This window comes from Pleurodeles waltl, chromosome 9 (genome assembly GCF_031143425.1).
Source record: "Pleurodeles waltl isolate 20211129_DDA chromosome 9, aPleWal1.hap1.20221129, whole genome shotgun sequence".
In the NCBI taxonomy this organism is placed as follows: Eukaryota; Metazoa; Chordata; class Amphibia; order Caudata; family Salamandridae; genus Pleurodeles; species Pleurodeles waltl.
In genome coordinates this window covers 374,884,955-374,898,397 of record NC_090448.1, presented here as the reverse complement: position 1 = coordinate 374,898,397, position 13,443 = coordinate 374,884,955, and the positions used below count along the sequence as shown (strand labels likewise).

At 41.1% G+C, this 13,443-nt stretch overlaps 1 protein-coding gene across 1 annotated transcript in view; it reads left to right on the top strand.

Annotated features, from left to right (window-relative positions):
• LOC138259326 (synaptosomal-associated protein 25-like) overlaps window positions 1-13,443 on the top strand; it is a 298,439-nt gene that overhangs the window by 106,000 nt on the left and 178,996 nt on the right. The window contains exon 2 of the mRNA XM_069206962.1: window positions 9,881-10,013. Coding sequence (XP_069063063.1) covers window positions 9,942-10,013 — 72 coding nt within the window. The 5' untranslated portion in view covers window positions 9,881-9,941. The remainder of the gene's footprint in view (window positions 1-9,880; window positions 10,014-13,443) is intronic.

Genomic DNA, 13,443 nt, shown 5'->3' with positions numbered 1-13,443 from the left:
ATTCCCTTAATATAACATCCCTTTAACCATTGTTTATTTCAGTGAATTTCTAAGGTTTTTTAATGTAAAGTAATTTTAATTACTGCACGCTAACCCAATCAAAACACCTATGGGAATTAACATGGGAAACACACTTTTTTGATTCCCCCCCCCTTCCTTTTCTCGGCCCACTGCTTGACAGATCACCAAAACTTTCTCTGCGCAGCAAGAATCACCGGCACACTTTTTTTTGGGAACATTTTGTGAAGATTCGTCAATATGGTTACTTCACATATCTCTAACTATAACAGGTAAATTTCTATGGTTTCATACATTTAAAATGTGATCCTAATTATAACGTCCCTGTAACCTTTGTTTTTTTAAGTGAATTTCTATGATTTTGTAATGCTGTATCCTAACTATTACGTCCCTGTAATCTTTGTTTTTTTCAATTAATTTCTATGTTTATTTTAACGTAAAGGAATTTCCATTACTATGCGTTAATCCAACCACCACTGTGCAAGGCCTTTGGCAGTGCATTGCGGCAGGTAGCCGCAGGGTCTGGCCTGCAGCCAGACTCTGTGGCCAACCCCACGAACCACACAACCCCACTCTGCGTACATCCATTGGCCATGCAAAGCTGGAGTTGGCTGCAGGTCAGCGTAGCCATCCTTTCTGGCTGATTTCAGCTCCGAGGACTCCATCCCCCAGGGCCTGGCTTTCTAAAATGTTTTTTTTGGGAGGGGTGCACGCAGCCCCCTGCCCCAGCTGATTTCGGCCCCAGAGACCCAGGAAGATGACCACACGCAAACAACCTTCATTGTACAGGTCTGAAACCTTAACCACTAGGCTAAATGTGACTCCTTAGCATGTGGTGTCCAGACTTATCTACAACATTGAACCCAAAGATTTTGAGTTGAAAAAGACTTCAATATTACATCACTAGGAACAGTCAAAACACTGGAAAATAAACAGACACACTACCATACAATGATTTGAACCTTCAGCCTACTTTGTGTCAGTCCAGTAGCTTTACCATTAGGCCAGAAGTGACCTTGGTCTGCTGTCCATCACAACATAACTATAATATTCTTACCAAACGTCTTCCTATGCTGACTCTTTGAAGTCATTGTATGGAGAGACCATTGCAATAACAGCGTCTCCCTTTCTTTTTCATCCCATTATGGGTTGGAAGAGAGAGAGAGAAAGAGAGTAACAAGACCACAGGGGGAATCTCAAGGCCCCCGCAGGCCTAGCCGGCTCCCCACGTCAAGCTTTTGATAGCAGCTCCCTGCTTGTGGGAGTAATGTTTTCATCTGTTTCCCTACATGCATATTTGCACGCAGGGAAACAGATGAAAACTCCGTATTCTGCAAGCAAGAGCCGGTTGACAGCTCTCACTTGCAAAAAGTGGAGTGCATTGTCTGACTATGGTTACTGATTAGGTTCTATTTCTTTTTTGTTTCTATTGAGTAGGTAAATGAGGGTTTGGTAACAGAATGCATTATTACTCACTGTGAATATAAAATTTATATTTTGAAAGTACAGCAGAAAAGTACCTGGGTTCAGTGAAAGATTTGGGTATTTAAGTAAATTTATACAGACATAATGATAAATGTCCGCATGTCTTCTGTTACATTTTAATCTTGCTTTATATTATCATAAAGGGTGGAGGTAGAAGGTATTGTTTACTGTTGGACCAGTCATGAATGACTCCTGTGGTTTGAGACAATGCCATTTAATGTGTAAAATTATTTTGCTCTCACACCACTACATACTGTCACCAATATTTTAATTTTACTATGTAGATACAGCAACTTTTCTGGCACTTCTGTTGTACATGTGTTGTGTCCCCAGTAGGGCTCTATGTCTTTATGCAAGTACTCCATATGGACTCACTATCTTTTCTTTAGTTCCATGCAGTGTAGTGCCTTGAAAATATAACCCTGTGTTAGAGCTCTAGGCTGTCAGTTAGAAGTTGGTATCTGGGCCCTGGGTATGTCACCAATGTTGCTGGTTGGATTAATTTATCTTGTATGCTGGATTTGATAAAAGAACAATTAAAGCTACTAAACTTGGTAATTTTGTTATTTTGTGGTGGACGTTCTTCTGCTGTTGTTCTAGCCTCAGACAGCAGGCACCTTACTTTTGTGAGGCTGCAATGAGACTTCAGAATTATCTTCACCTCTTGACGGGCCTTGTACAGCTCACCATCACCTGCATCCACCCATCTGAGAAACACACTTTTGCTTGGTTGTACCAAAATTCATCAGTGGGAGGTTTGGATATTGGGAGGAGAGGAGGTGATGTTATCGCTGTTCAAGCATAACAACACTAAGTTTGACCAGTTTTTTCTACTATGCATACTTAAATTGTGTTACTGAACTGTCTCACACTTAAAGTAAAATATCAAGTGAGCCCCATCACCTGGTAACATAGCTTAGACACCTTAGATTGCTTTGGAAGCTGCTCAGAATTGACAGTGGTTGACAGTTATTGCTCCCCTTATTCCTTCAATGTTCTGCCTTGATGGTAACTGGGAAACACATGACCTTTATCAAATGAACCTACGATAGGGTTATGTGGAAAGGAACTTTTGAGCTGATGAAGGGCTCGGATGTGTTGCGGTTCCATTAATAGGAATTTATGGTGTTGTTAAAGTTGACCCAAATGTTTTGGACAGCTTTCACACTTACCAGAAGACAGTAGATGCTTTACACCAGTGATTCCCACCCTTTTCATTTTTGTGGACCTCCACTTTATCATTACTGAAATCCAGGGACCCCCACTGAATCATGTTTGGAATCCGGGGAATCCGTTTTTTTTTTTTTTGGAAGAACTCTATTTCTGAATTTCACGTTTGGATGTCCTAAAGACACTGGTTAGAAGACTGTATAGGTATGTTTATTGTGTGCTTTTATCTAGCATGGACCAGACCCATGTGACAGAAGAACACATTACAAAGTTGCTGAAACACAAGAACAAATAAAATGCAAAAACAAATAGTAAATAGTGCAACAAATTGCATTGATGGGTACAATACACGTTTTGCAAACTATTCTTTTTATTAATTTGAGCAGTTCATATAAATAAATAATTGTTTGCTTTCATGGTGCTCAGTGTGTCGTGTAACCCGTTTAACAACATTTCTGCTAAAGCTGAGGAGCTGTTTTCAAAAGGTAAGGAGAAGCTCAGTAAAGAGGGGGTGGAACATTCCCTGTTAGGGATATATGCAGTACAGTACAAACAGCTGGTTACTTTTATAGGAATGGCAACAAAGTAGGATGCCTCCATAATCCCCAGGGCAATAAATGCTGAGTTCCATGAATATTATAATTCCTTAATTATGACTCCACCCTTATCTCCGGAGTAGTCCATCACTTTCTTCAGAATATCTAACTGTGTTAATTCTCATTTGAAGATAGAGAACCTCGTTCAGACCCTATCTACAAGAAGAGTTGTTGACAGCTATAAAGTGACTAAAGGGCAAATTGGTTGGATTGTTAGATGGTTGGACTAGATGGGCTCCTGATAGAGTTCTTTTATCAACTCGAGCTCCTTAACTAACAAGTTATGATGTAGTTTATGTTCTACACTAAAGGTTCGGTGGAACTAAAATGTGCAGGAAGTTCTTGTGGTGGTTATGATAGAAGCGTTAGTTGTTACTTGGTGTGCTTTTCTCGCAAATGCACTCAGTTAAGTTGAATTGTATAATTATTCACCGTTCATGATCATTTCACTGGCAACGAGGGTGTGTCCCCAACAGGCTGCCATGGTGTTCTTTACTCACAGCACATATTCAACTGAGAAACAATATTTTTGTGAATGTAGCAATCATTTAGCTATTGTGTTGTGGCCTACCTGCTCTCTTAGTAATGAATAGTTTGACCAAAGGCTTGCAGTATGTACAATAATTATGTTCCCTTACATATTGTCTGAAATATGATATAGCGCACTAGCAACCTAAAGCCTCTTTTTTTCACTACAGATTAATTACTTTCCACTCCATGTAGCCCTTGCAAATTAAGTGAATTGATTACTTCTGACTCATCCTTCCTCTTATGCATTAATACATCCCCAGTCCGTGATTACTTGCATCTGTTACAAATATTTTTTTCAGCTAGTATACATTTGTTTCAGGCCTAGTGCCTGCATTTGCTGATTTTCAAACTCACTCGCACAATTTCTGTTGTTTTCTTAGATACTTAATGCGTTTATGGCTGGCCTTTTGAAATGCTCCCAGTACTGATTCTAGCCCAAAGGTCGTACGACAAAAGCTGAATGAACCTTCAGAAGTTATAAATGACATTATATGTTTAGAAAATTAATTAGGTGCAGTTTTATGGTAAACAGAGGATAAGCTATTGTTGGAAAAAGTAGCATGGTCAGCATTTCATTGATATTTGACAGTGCGTGCCTATCTACCCAAACGCTGCTGTTTACGTAGCACAAACATATACACATGTGAAGCTTCTCAATTGCCTTTCTAGCCAAAACTATTGGAGCTAATCACTCCTAGTCTTCTATCCCTTCAATTATGCCGCCATCATACAGTTTGTCTAATTCGAGCTTGAGCTCACCTCTTCAGATAACTGGAACAATACTCACTTTGCGCATCCTTGGTACAACCACTTTAAGAAATTGGGTTATTGGGTGACAGGGTGAAAGCTCCACTCAGGCAACACCCACAGTCCTTTTCAGGGTAAACTTCAAAAGTACCTAAATTAATTTGTGCATGCCCATCTGCTAGCCTGGCACAAAAGCAGTCAGGCTTTACTTAGATGCACTGTGTTAACTATTTATGAAGCACACAAAGAGCAATAAAGTTCAACTGCAACACAAGAAAAATCCCACACCAATTTAGAGAAATAGAGTGAAATGTATTAAATAAAATAAGACCAGAACAACTATAATCCAGTTAGCAGAACTAGAGATATGCAATTTCAAATGTTTAGGTACGTATAGTACCTAAAAGCACAAAGCCACTTGCTGTCATCTGGTCATGCTAGACCAAGAGAAAGTCACAAGTTTGGGCTGACCGCAATGGAGCACAGGCCGGATAAAGGGACCAGTTTAGTCCTGCTGAACAAGTTAATTCTTCAAAGTTTGGTGGAAAAAGTCCAGGATTTCTCCTTTTCTTGTAGAGAAAGGTCACTCTGATGCCAGCGAAGGGTCCAATACATGGGGAGATACCTCTTGGGTGACTAGGGTCTCTAGTATCTGCCAGTAGAGCTCAGGATGTCTAAGGCAGTCCTTTTGCTGTAATGTCCGCAGGTTTAGGAGTGTTCCGAAGAAGTCTTCTGAGGGTCCAATATTTATACTTAGTGCCAACCTTTGAAGTGGGGGAATATTATAGGCAACCCCCACATCTGGGTCTGGAAAGTTCCTTCCTTCCCTGGCAAGACTCTAAGAAATCTAGGGTGACAAAGACAAGTGTCATGTTCCTTTGTGTGTGCTGGAGGCAAGCCCTTTGAAATGTAAGTGAGACAGGGAACATCTCTGCCCCCACCCATGCTGACAGTGTGATCCACCATGCTCACTCCTAGTCACCTATTGTTCACTCTCGGGCCCTATGTGCATTTTTAATGGGGGGTGCTGTTAATGGGCCCAGGCACCTGGAAACGTCTAGAAGGCCTCAAAAGCATTTCTGCAGGAAAATGCAAACTTTCTAAAAGTATACAAAACGTGGCATTTTCAAAATTGTAGTCTAAAATCCAGGCCTCTGGTACATATAGTACCTCTTTACTAGGGACTTACAAGTAAATTAAATGTGCCCATTGGAGGTAAGCCAATTTTACCATGTATAAAGGAGTGAGCACAAGCACTTTAGCGCTGTTAAGCAGTTGTAAAGTGCACAGAGTACTAAAGCCAACAGAATCGAATTCAGAAAAACAGAAGGGGTGAAGGCAAACAATTTGGGAGGGACCCTGCAGAGAGGGCCAAATCCAACACACATCCTAGATTTAAATCCCTTCAATTTATCCACCTTGTCATCAAGTTCCTTGGGAAACATTTATTTCCATCTGACAAAAATATTGTTTTCTGATGTGCCTTTTTCGGACATTCAATCTAGTGTCATGCAGATCAATAGTATATTATACATAACACTTGATCAGGGTGGTTGGAATCCAATGTAATTACCAGTCCTGTTTTTGTCGCCACCCTAGAAGAAGATATCTTTATCCACATACAGACAACCTTCAGCAGATCTCCAGTGAAATTTTAGGTGTGTGCTTGAAGGTTCAGGACAAAGCAGTTGCTGTCCAGTATCGCCCTCCTGCGGATGCACTCAGTTCTTGGGCACATAAATCTTATAATTACTTACGGATCTTTTCCACACACACCTTTCAGGAAGCTAGAATGTTGATGCCGGCCTCCATGTTATTAAAGGTTGCAATGTTTCCTAGGACACAAGACTCCTTTCCACGCATGTCCAAATGTATGCCAAATACCCGGATATAGTTTGGATCTACTTAATTCGATACTGGTACACGGTGAAAAAATAGACTTGGTATGGGGCAGATGTTCCACAGATAATGTTGGACACCTTCTTGACCTCTTATCACCCACCGTGAAGGTTGATGATATTGTTTTTCTTTGGGTACCAAGAAGGCATTTAAGAGTGGTTGTGGTATTATTTATTTCGTACTTCAAGTACATTTGGTTTGGACGGTGGGTGTTTCTACTACATGTATTTAGTTACTTCCGAAGAGAAAGTGAAATGGCTAGTAAGATAAAGTATCAAATCATGAATATACCACCCATTCACTGTGTAGTTTCACTTTAATGTTTTCGGTGTTCATTGTTGAAGAGCAGCAGGGACCATTGGAGTTGTGTTTACTTGACACATTTTTTAGCTTTTTGACCACTTTCTGTGACCTAGCTAGACAGTATTTTATCACACTAATGAAGCCCGTTGATTTATTTTAGAAAGGTCGAAACATCAATAATTTAGAACTGAGATTGTAATGAGAATTCAGTAAAGAGGACTGTATGAGGAAAAATAAGTATTATTTTCTGCTGTTTGTAACATGAAAGCAAGGACCACTCAGAAACTTTTAAACAATTTGTGTTAATTTCCGTTTGCCTCGCTTTCCACAGAGCACTGAGCTATCTGCATTTTAAAAAAATAGGGCCACATGCTTTTAAATGGAGTTGATATAATTATCAATTATGCCTTATTTAGATCCCTTGTTCACTTTCTCTCAGTTGCTTCTCTAATTGAGTGATTGAGCCATCTCTTCAATTTCTTTGTGAAAAGTAAATAATACAGCCCCTGTTTGGGTACCACTAAAGTATTACTCAACATACAGCCCCACTGCCCTCCCACAGCATTTTTCTCAGTTTTTGTATGAGCTGCCAAAAATTGTAGTCTGTCCGTGGCTTTATTCGGGTTTTTGTGAGTATAATCTTTGCCAGAGCCTACTATCGGATTCATAGACCACTGTCTATTGTAGTAAGTAGAGCGCATTGCCAATTAGAGGCAGGACTGAGCCTAACTAATTGTGCGAGTCTTGTGGAAGGAGGTTGTGCAGAGGCTTAATGTAGTGTTGAAGAGGCCAATCAATATATCCGTTTCCCAGCTGCTTTTTTGGATTGGTACTATTTGTGAAGTCTTTTAACCTCAAAAATGCATAGACCACTTTGCCCATTTCGCTGAAACGAATTCTGTAGTGATATTGGGAAAAACAACGGTATAAGCATTATAGAGTGGGAGAAATTCCTTCATAACTTAATATGATGTAGAGCGAAGGTTTTTGTAAGTGCTACCAGCCAAAGTCTGAGAAAATGTGCGACTTTCTTGAAAACTTGGCGAAGCTTTGAAAACATTATTATGCCGTTTTCTCTCAGCACAATATCTGTATTTTCAAGCCCATTTTGGAATTAGAAAGTTTGTGGAACTGATTCCACTTTGCCCTGCACTGACAGGACTGTCTGCAGACTGCCCCCTTCGCTGCAACACATGTTCCACTAACTGATTACCTCATTGTGCTTCTTTTTGTTGTCTGTGTTTTTTTAAACTATTTTATCTACCTGCTTGGCTCCCAGCCAAACTCCAGAATTAGAATGTATCTCCAGCCTTCACTCATCTTTTGTTATGTGCCTTATTTGTTCATAGTGTAATTTTATTTTGTGGCTTCTTAAAGAGTGTAAGTGGGCTTGTTCTTCATGCACTAACAGATATTATTATATTATTGGTTTGATTGTTCAGTTCTTTTCGAGTACAAATAGCCCATGGGAGTGTTCATCATGATGTTGATGACTACTGTATTTGATAAGCACCACAAAATCAAAATTCGATGGTCTATGTGAGTAATGTATTAACTACTCATGTTCCTGATCAGCTAAAGTCTACATCTGCTGCCTGTGCCCCATTAAAAGGGTGTCTTTCAAGGCTTTTCAGTGGATAACAATTATGAGAAAGAGGTACAGCTTCAAATGATATTGGATCTACAAAGACAGCACCTGGCACTTTTGAGCAAGGGAGGATGGGTTCAGGCACCTAGACATGAGTAGGGTTTTAGGTGTTCTCTTGCACGACAGACTTTGGGCAATATTTATTCGGAGCAGGCTGAAAAACTCAACAAGCAAGGGCTTATGAGGCCTCTGAGCATGCAGACCGGGTAGTGGCTAAGCATAATTGCATTACAGCGGAGAGTAGCTATAATGACCTTCACTTTATTTAGTCAGTGGCACCTCCGTTTTGGATCTCAGTCACTGTGTCCTTCTAAACGGACACCAGCCACACAGGTACCTCTAAATACACAGCACACACACTTCTCACCACTCGGAGAAAAGAGAATGCTTGCAGTTCTGATACACTGATCAAATTTTACAACGAGGTCCTGTGGTTTCCTCATAGTGGGAAACAGGAAAAAAGGTCTCTTCACCTGCAGAGACGTAACATCGGCCATCCAGTGGCAATCACCTTACTGTATGTTGAGTGGGCAGTACTTAACGTTGATTAGGGGTGAGGATGCACTTTAGATGTTTCACCTTTCTAACAGCGTGTAGACCGCTTCTAGAAGAGGCATGACAGACAAGATATGGATTAGGCTCGAGGTTTGATATTTTTAAGTAAGAAAGATTCCAGATCAGATAAAATGCACAAAATGGAGGCTGGTGGGACAATTAATTGTGTCCTGAGGTGCCTTACAACCCAGTAACTCCATCCTACGTTTTTCCTGGTTTTACTTTCTTGAATACTGACACTTGCACCAATCATGGCAAATGTTGTATTCTATACAAACTCCATAAATAGAGAAGGCAACTTTGGATCAGCCTCGTATAGCCATTGGCCACCTTGGCTAAGAGCCATTTAGCCACTGGCTTGAGATATTGTCAGTCACGTACTAGAGCAGCCAACTGGAATATCTTAGTCTCAGTGCCTTTCTGTTGGTTGTTTGGGTGTATTCTTCCACCTTCTTCTGGATGCGTGGTGGGCTATTTCACTCATGAAAAGTTCACTGAATCATTACACTTTTTGCCACATTTAAGTATTTGTGAGTATGTTGTCAGTATGCAACGAAAACCTCTTTTATGCACTGATTGCAGCATTCCCTTGTTGTTTTCATTGCTCTGACTGGCAAGAATGTGTCTGAAGCTGTCAAAGAAGTATTGAGCATGATATGGACCTCTTTCACTGTTAGCAAGTAAGTCTGAAAAGACCTGGATGGCTATACATACTACGACATAACCGCCAACCATCCCCCCAAGTTAAATTTTTTAGGTGATACCCGCTCCCCAGGTTTCATTTACTATAGAAACGTTGGCTGTTGCCTTTGCAATGCTTACTTTCACACACTCTGTTGCTTTGGTGTTCGTCTCCATCCTACTCTTCTAATGCCATTTTTTCATTAATTTTCTCACTTTTTGTTTTGCCAATTATTCCCTTTTACAGTCTTTGCTGTAGAAGCCTGAGGGCTGCTGGCCCTCCTGTCTCCAGAGCCTGACGACACAAGATGGCTGCCAATGGTGCAGTAGAAAGTGAGCGCCAGGAGCTCCACCGCAGAGTAAATCAAGTCACAGAGGAGGTAAGAAACCCAAGAAATCTGAGCGAGTTGCAATCATGCTACAGAATAATTGTGGACAGTTACATCAATTGCAGCAGGAGTTGGGGATTACACAGTCCATCGAAAAACATTTATATTTGGAATGATCCTATGTCTGCCTCTACTCCTTTTTCGTCTGTCTGTGTCTATTTCAAATTCTGATGCCTCCAAATATGTGTTTCCATTTCTATACATCTACTGTCACTCTTTTCCTCTGCATTTGTCTTTTATGACATCTAATTATATAGTTATACCTGCTGTTTCTCTTCTGTTGACCGTGTATTGCTTACTTATTATTTATTGTTACCTGTGTTTTGTTTCTGTAAAGTATAGAGGTTGTTTTCTCCATTCGGGCCACCCCTCCCCCATGTCTTCCAAGACTTGCATGTCTGCAATTCTATGGAGTTGTGAGTGATGTTGCAGCATGGACCATAGGCCATCTCTGAAGAGGCACGAATGACAGCTCTGCAGAAATAAATTGAGAAAATGAGATAAGCCGAAGAAAGCTTAGGAATCAATACGTTTGCAGTACTATAACGTTTTTTTTATATTAAAAGCACTTAGAATGTATTTACTATAGCTGAAGTTAAATCAATTATAAATCTCGACTTCCAACAACGATAAATAAGAGAAACAACCATTTGCAATGCAGTGGATTTCACATTTGCTTGAGTTAGAGCTATTAGCATTTGTAAATTCCAAACTGGACTTTTCTTGCCATATAAATTGAAAATGAAAAGTAAAACAGTTGACATAAGCGAGCTGATTCAAAGCACCATGGCTGCCACAAGCGTGAAGGAGAGACGCAAAAGGAAAAAGAAGTTTGTTTGCAGTCAAACGTATGGGCAAATGTGCAGGTACCGATGTAACAGGGTTGATGTCCAAGTCGGTAACAAAACCGCCCCAAGGACGGACAAGCGTAAAGCATTTACCAATGATTATAAAGGATTTTTGAAAGGCAAGCCCACAAATTAGCAAAAGTGATGGGCATGAGGTGGGTTTGGTTACAGATAGATAACAACAGGTCAAATTGCTTGCGCGCTCAACCTAATACATTGAAAATGAAAAGTAAAACAGTTGACATATGCGAGCCGATTCAAAGCGCCACGCCTGCCATGAGCGCGAACGAGAGACCCAAAAGGAAAAAGAAGTTTGCTCACAGTCAAATGTATGGGCAAATGTGCAATTATCTATGTACCAGGGTCGATGTCCAAGGCAGTAACAAAACCGCTCCAAGGAGGGACAAACGTAAAGCATTTACCAATGATAACAAAGGATTTTTGAAAAGCAAGCCCACGAACAAGTAAAAGTGTTGGGCATGTGGTGGGCGTGGTTAAAAGCCCACAAATAGATTACAACAGGTCAAAGCGCTTGCAAACGCGACCTAAAAATATCAGTGGCATGCTCATGGTACATAAGAACAATGGTTAGACTGGGCTTTTTGAGAGTATAGTTATTAGTACAAGGCCATGCTTATGATAGGTTAAGCCACCAGGACATAGATAAGGGAAGGATACTGCTGAAAGAATGTGGTTTATGGAAGGAAATTTTCAATCAAACCTGCCAGCTTCTGTGCCATGAGAATCAGTTAGGTGTGGTGACTGCATCTGTCACGGTTTATACTTATTGCTTAGAACCCACAAGTTCACACGACAGGGCGAACCAGCCCTGTTTTCTCGCGCTCCTACTAACAGAGCACAGAAAGCGCGCGCCACCGGAATAGAAATATTACAGACTCAGCCCTGATTACATCAGCCCGTGAACACTCGGATATTAAATTAAAGAGCTGGCGGCTGCCAGCAGTGCAATTGTTCATTTTAACTTTCGGATATTAAAAGACGACTCCATGGACGACCTCAGCCTCAGAGGCGTTAAAAGGGAATCCATTCCACTGACCCTGAAAGGCCCGTTAGTTCCTTTCCGCGAAACAAATATCGTGCTCACTCTGGTTACTATAGAGACCGTCCATCGCAGAATAGCTTTAAGACACAGTACGGATTTATTATATTTGTAATACTTCTATTTTCCGGCGACGGTCAGACGGAACTTTCGCTTTTAACACACGAGGAGCCATGGAACACGTGCCATCGAAGATGGAGCGCGGCTGCACCAGCCAGGACTAGTGATGGAGTCACGTTTCTAGAGCGAGTAACGTCAGGAGCTGCCATTCTAGGATCCGTCTGACGTAACACTACACGGACGATTTTCTCGTTTGAGGTATCAATATTAAAATAAATATTTTTTAGCCGTGCCTTGTCAGTTTATTTTTGAATTACTAAAATAAGTTCAAGATGTTGGAGTCTGCAGTTGCGCTTAGCTTGGAATCGTGCTCCGACATTCGTATTTTAGTTATGAAAACTCTTCAACAAGCTCAGTTTCTAACAGCTCTTGAAAACAGGAAATACTGTGCTAGAATACTGTCCCCACTATTGTCAATACGATAGAAGCCTCTTGTGATCGCAAGACAGTGCTCAAACGTGGTATGATGTTTTATCTCCCAAGGCGTATGGGTTACCACTGCAGCACCTAGATACGTAACCGCTCAGGCGCTGTTTGAGTTGTAGGCGCAGGGGTTCATTGCAGTCTGACTTCTAGTTTGAATCGGTGTCAGATTGTTTGAAGTTCTCACTCCAGTCCCCATTAGATATATTTGTGTCCTTGACTGCATTCTCTGTCACAGTTTGAAACAGATAGGCTCCCACTCCCACAATTGATATAGGTCTGAGCCAACAACCAAAGTACTAGCTGAATATGGACGAATCACTCCCTTTCATGAGCAGTGCCAGTGCGTGCTTGTAGTGCCCAGAAGAGTTTCAGTAAGGAGTGCCTCCACTGCACCGCCTCCCATTAACATTGATATCCAGGCAGGAGCCTTACATTGGGTCAAGGATATTGCAAGCGCTAAAGTCAGTCATGCATTTACTGAACTACCCTTACTAATTTAGAACCCACGTGTCAGTGGGACCAAACGATTCAATTAGGTTGTTGGTACATTTTTCTTTATGTTTTAGCAACGCAGTATACACCATAATCACAATGTCACAGATTTGCATGAGGTTTTTTCAGGGCTCCCACAAAATTCAGTCTCACAAGATTACAAATGCTCTTTGAACGTGCACACTTTGGTTTTGTCGCTCTTGGAGGCATAAAAGGTGCCTTCAGGACCTGACATTATGCACGATAAGTAGTGGAATACCGTGGGATCCAGACGGGTCTTTGATGCTGCAGTTATTCTTGAGCCAAAAAGGGGCAGCTCCCAGCAGTTATTTCCTGTCAGTGTTGTGGCCGGGACACAACAGTGGCGCCAAAGACCATTAACTGTGCCCGCCGCTTTAGTATGCAGTTGAAATGCAAATGGTCAATCAGCTCCTTTTGTCGAGTTGTGTCCTGGGTCCAGGAGCAGTTCTAACTT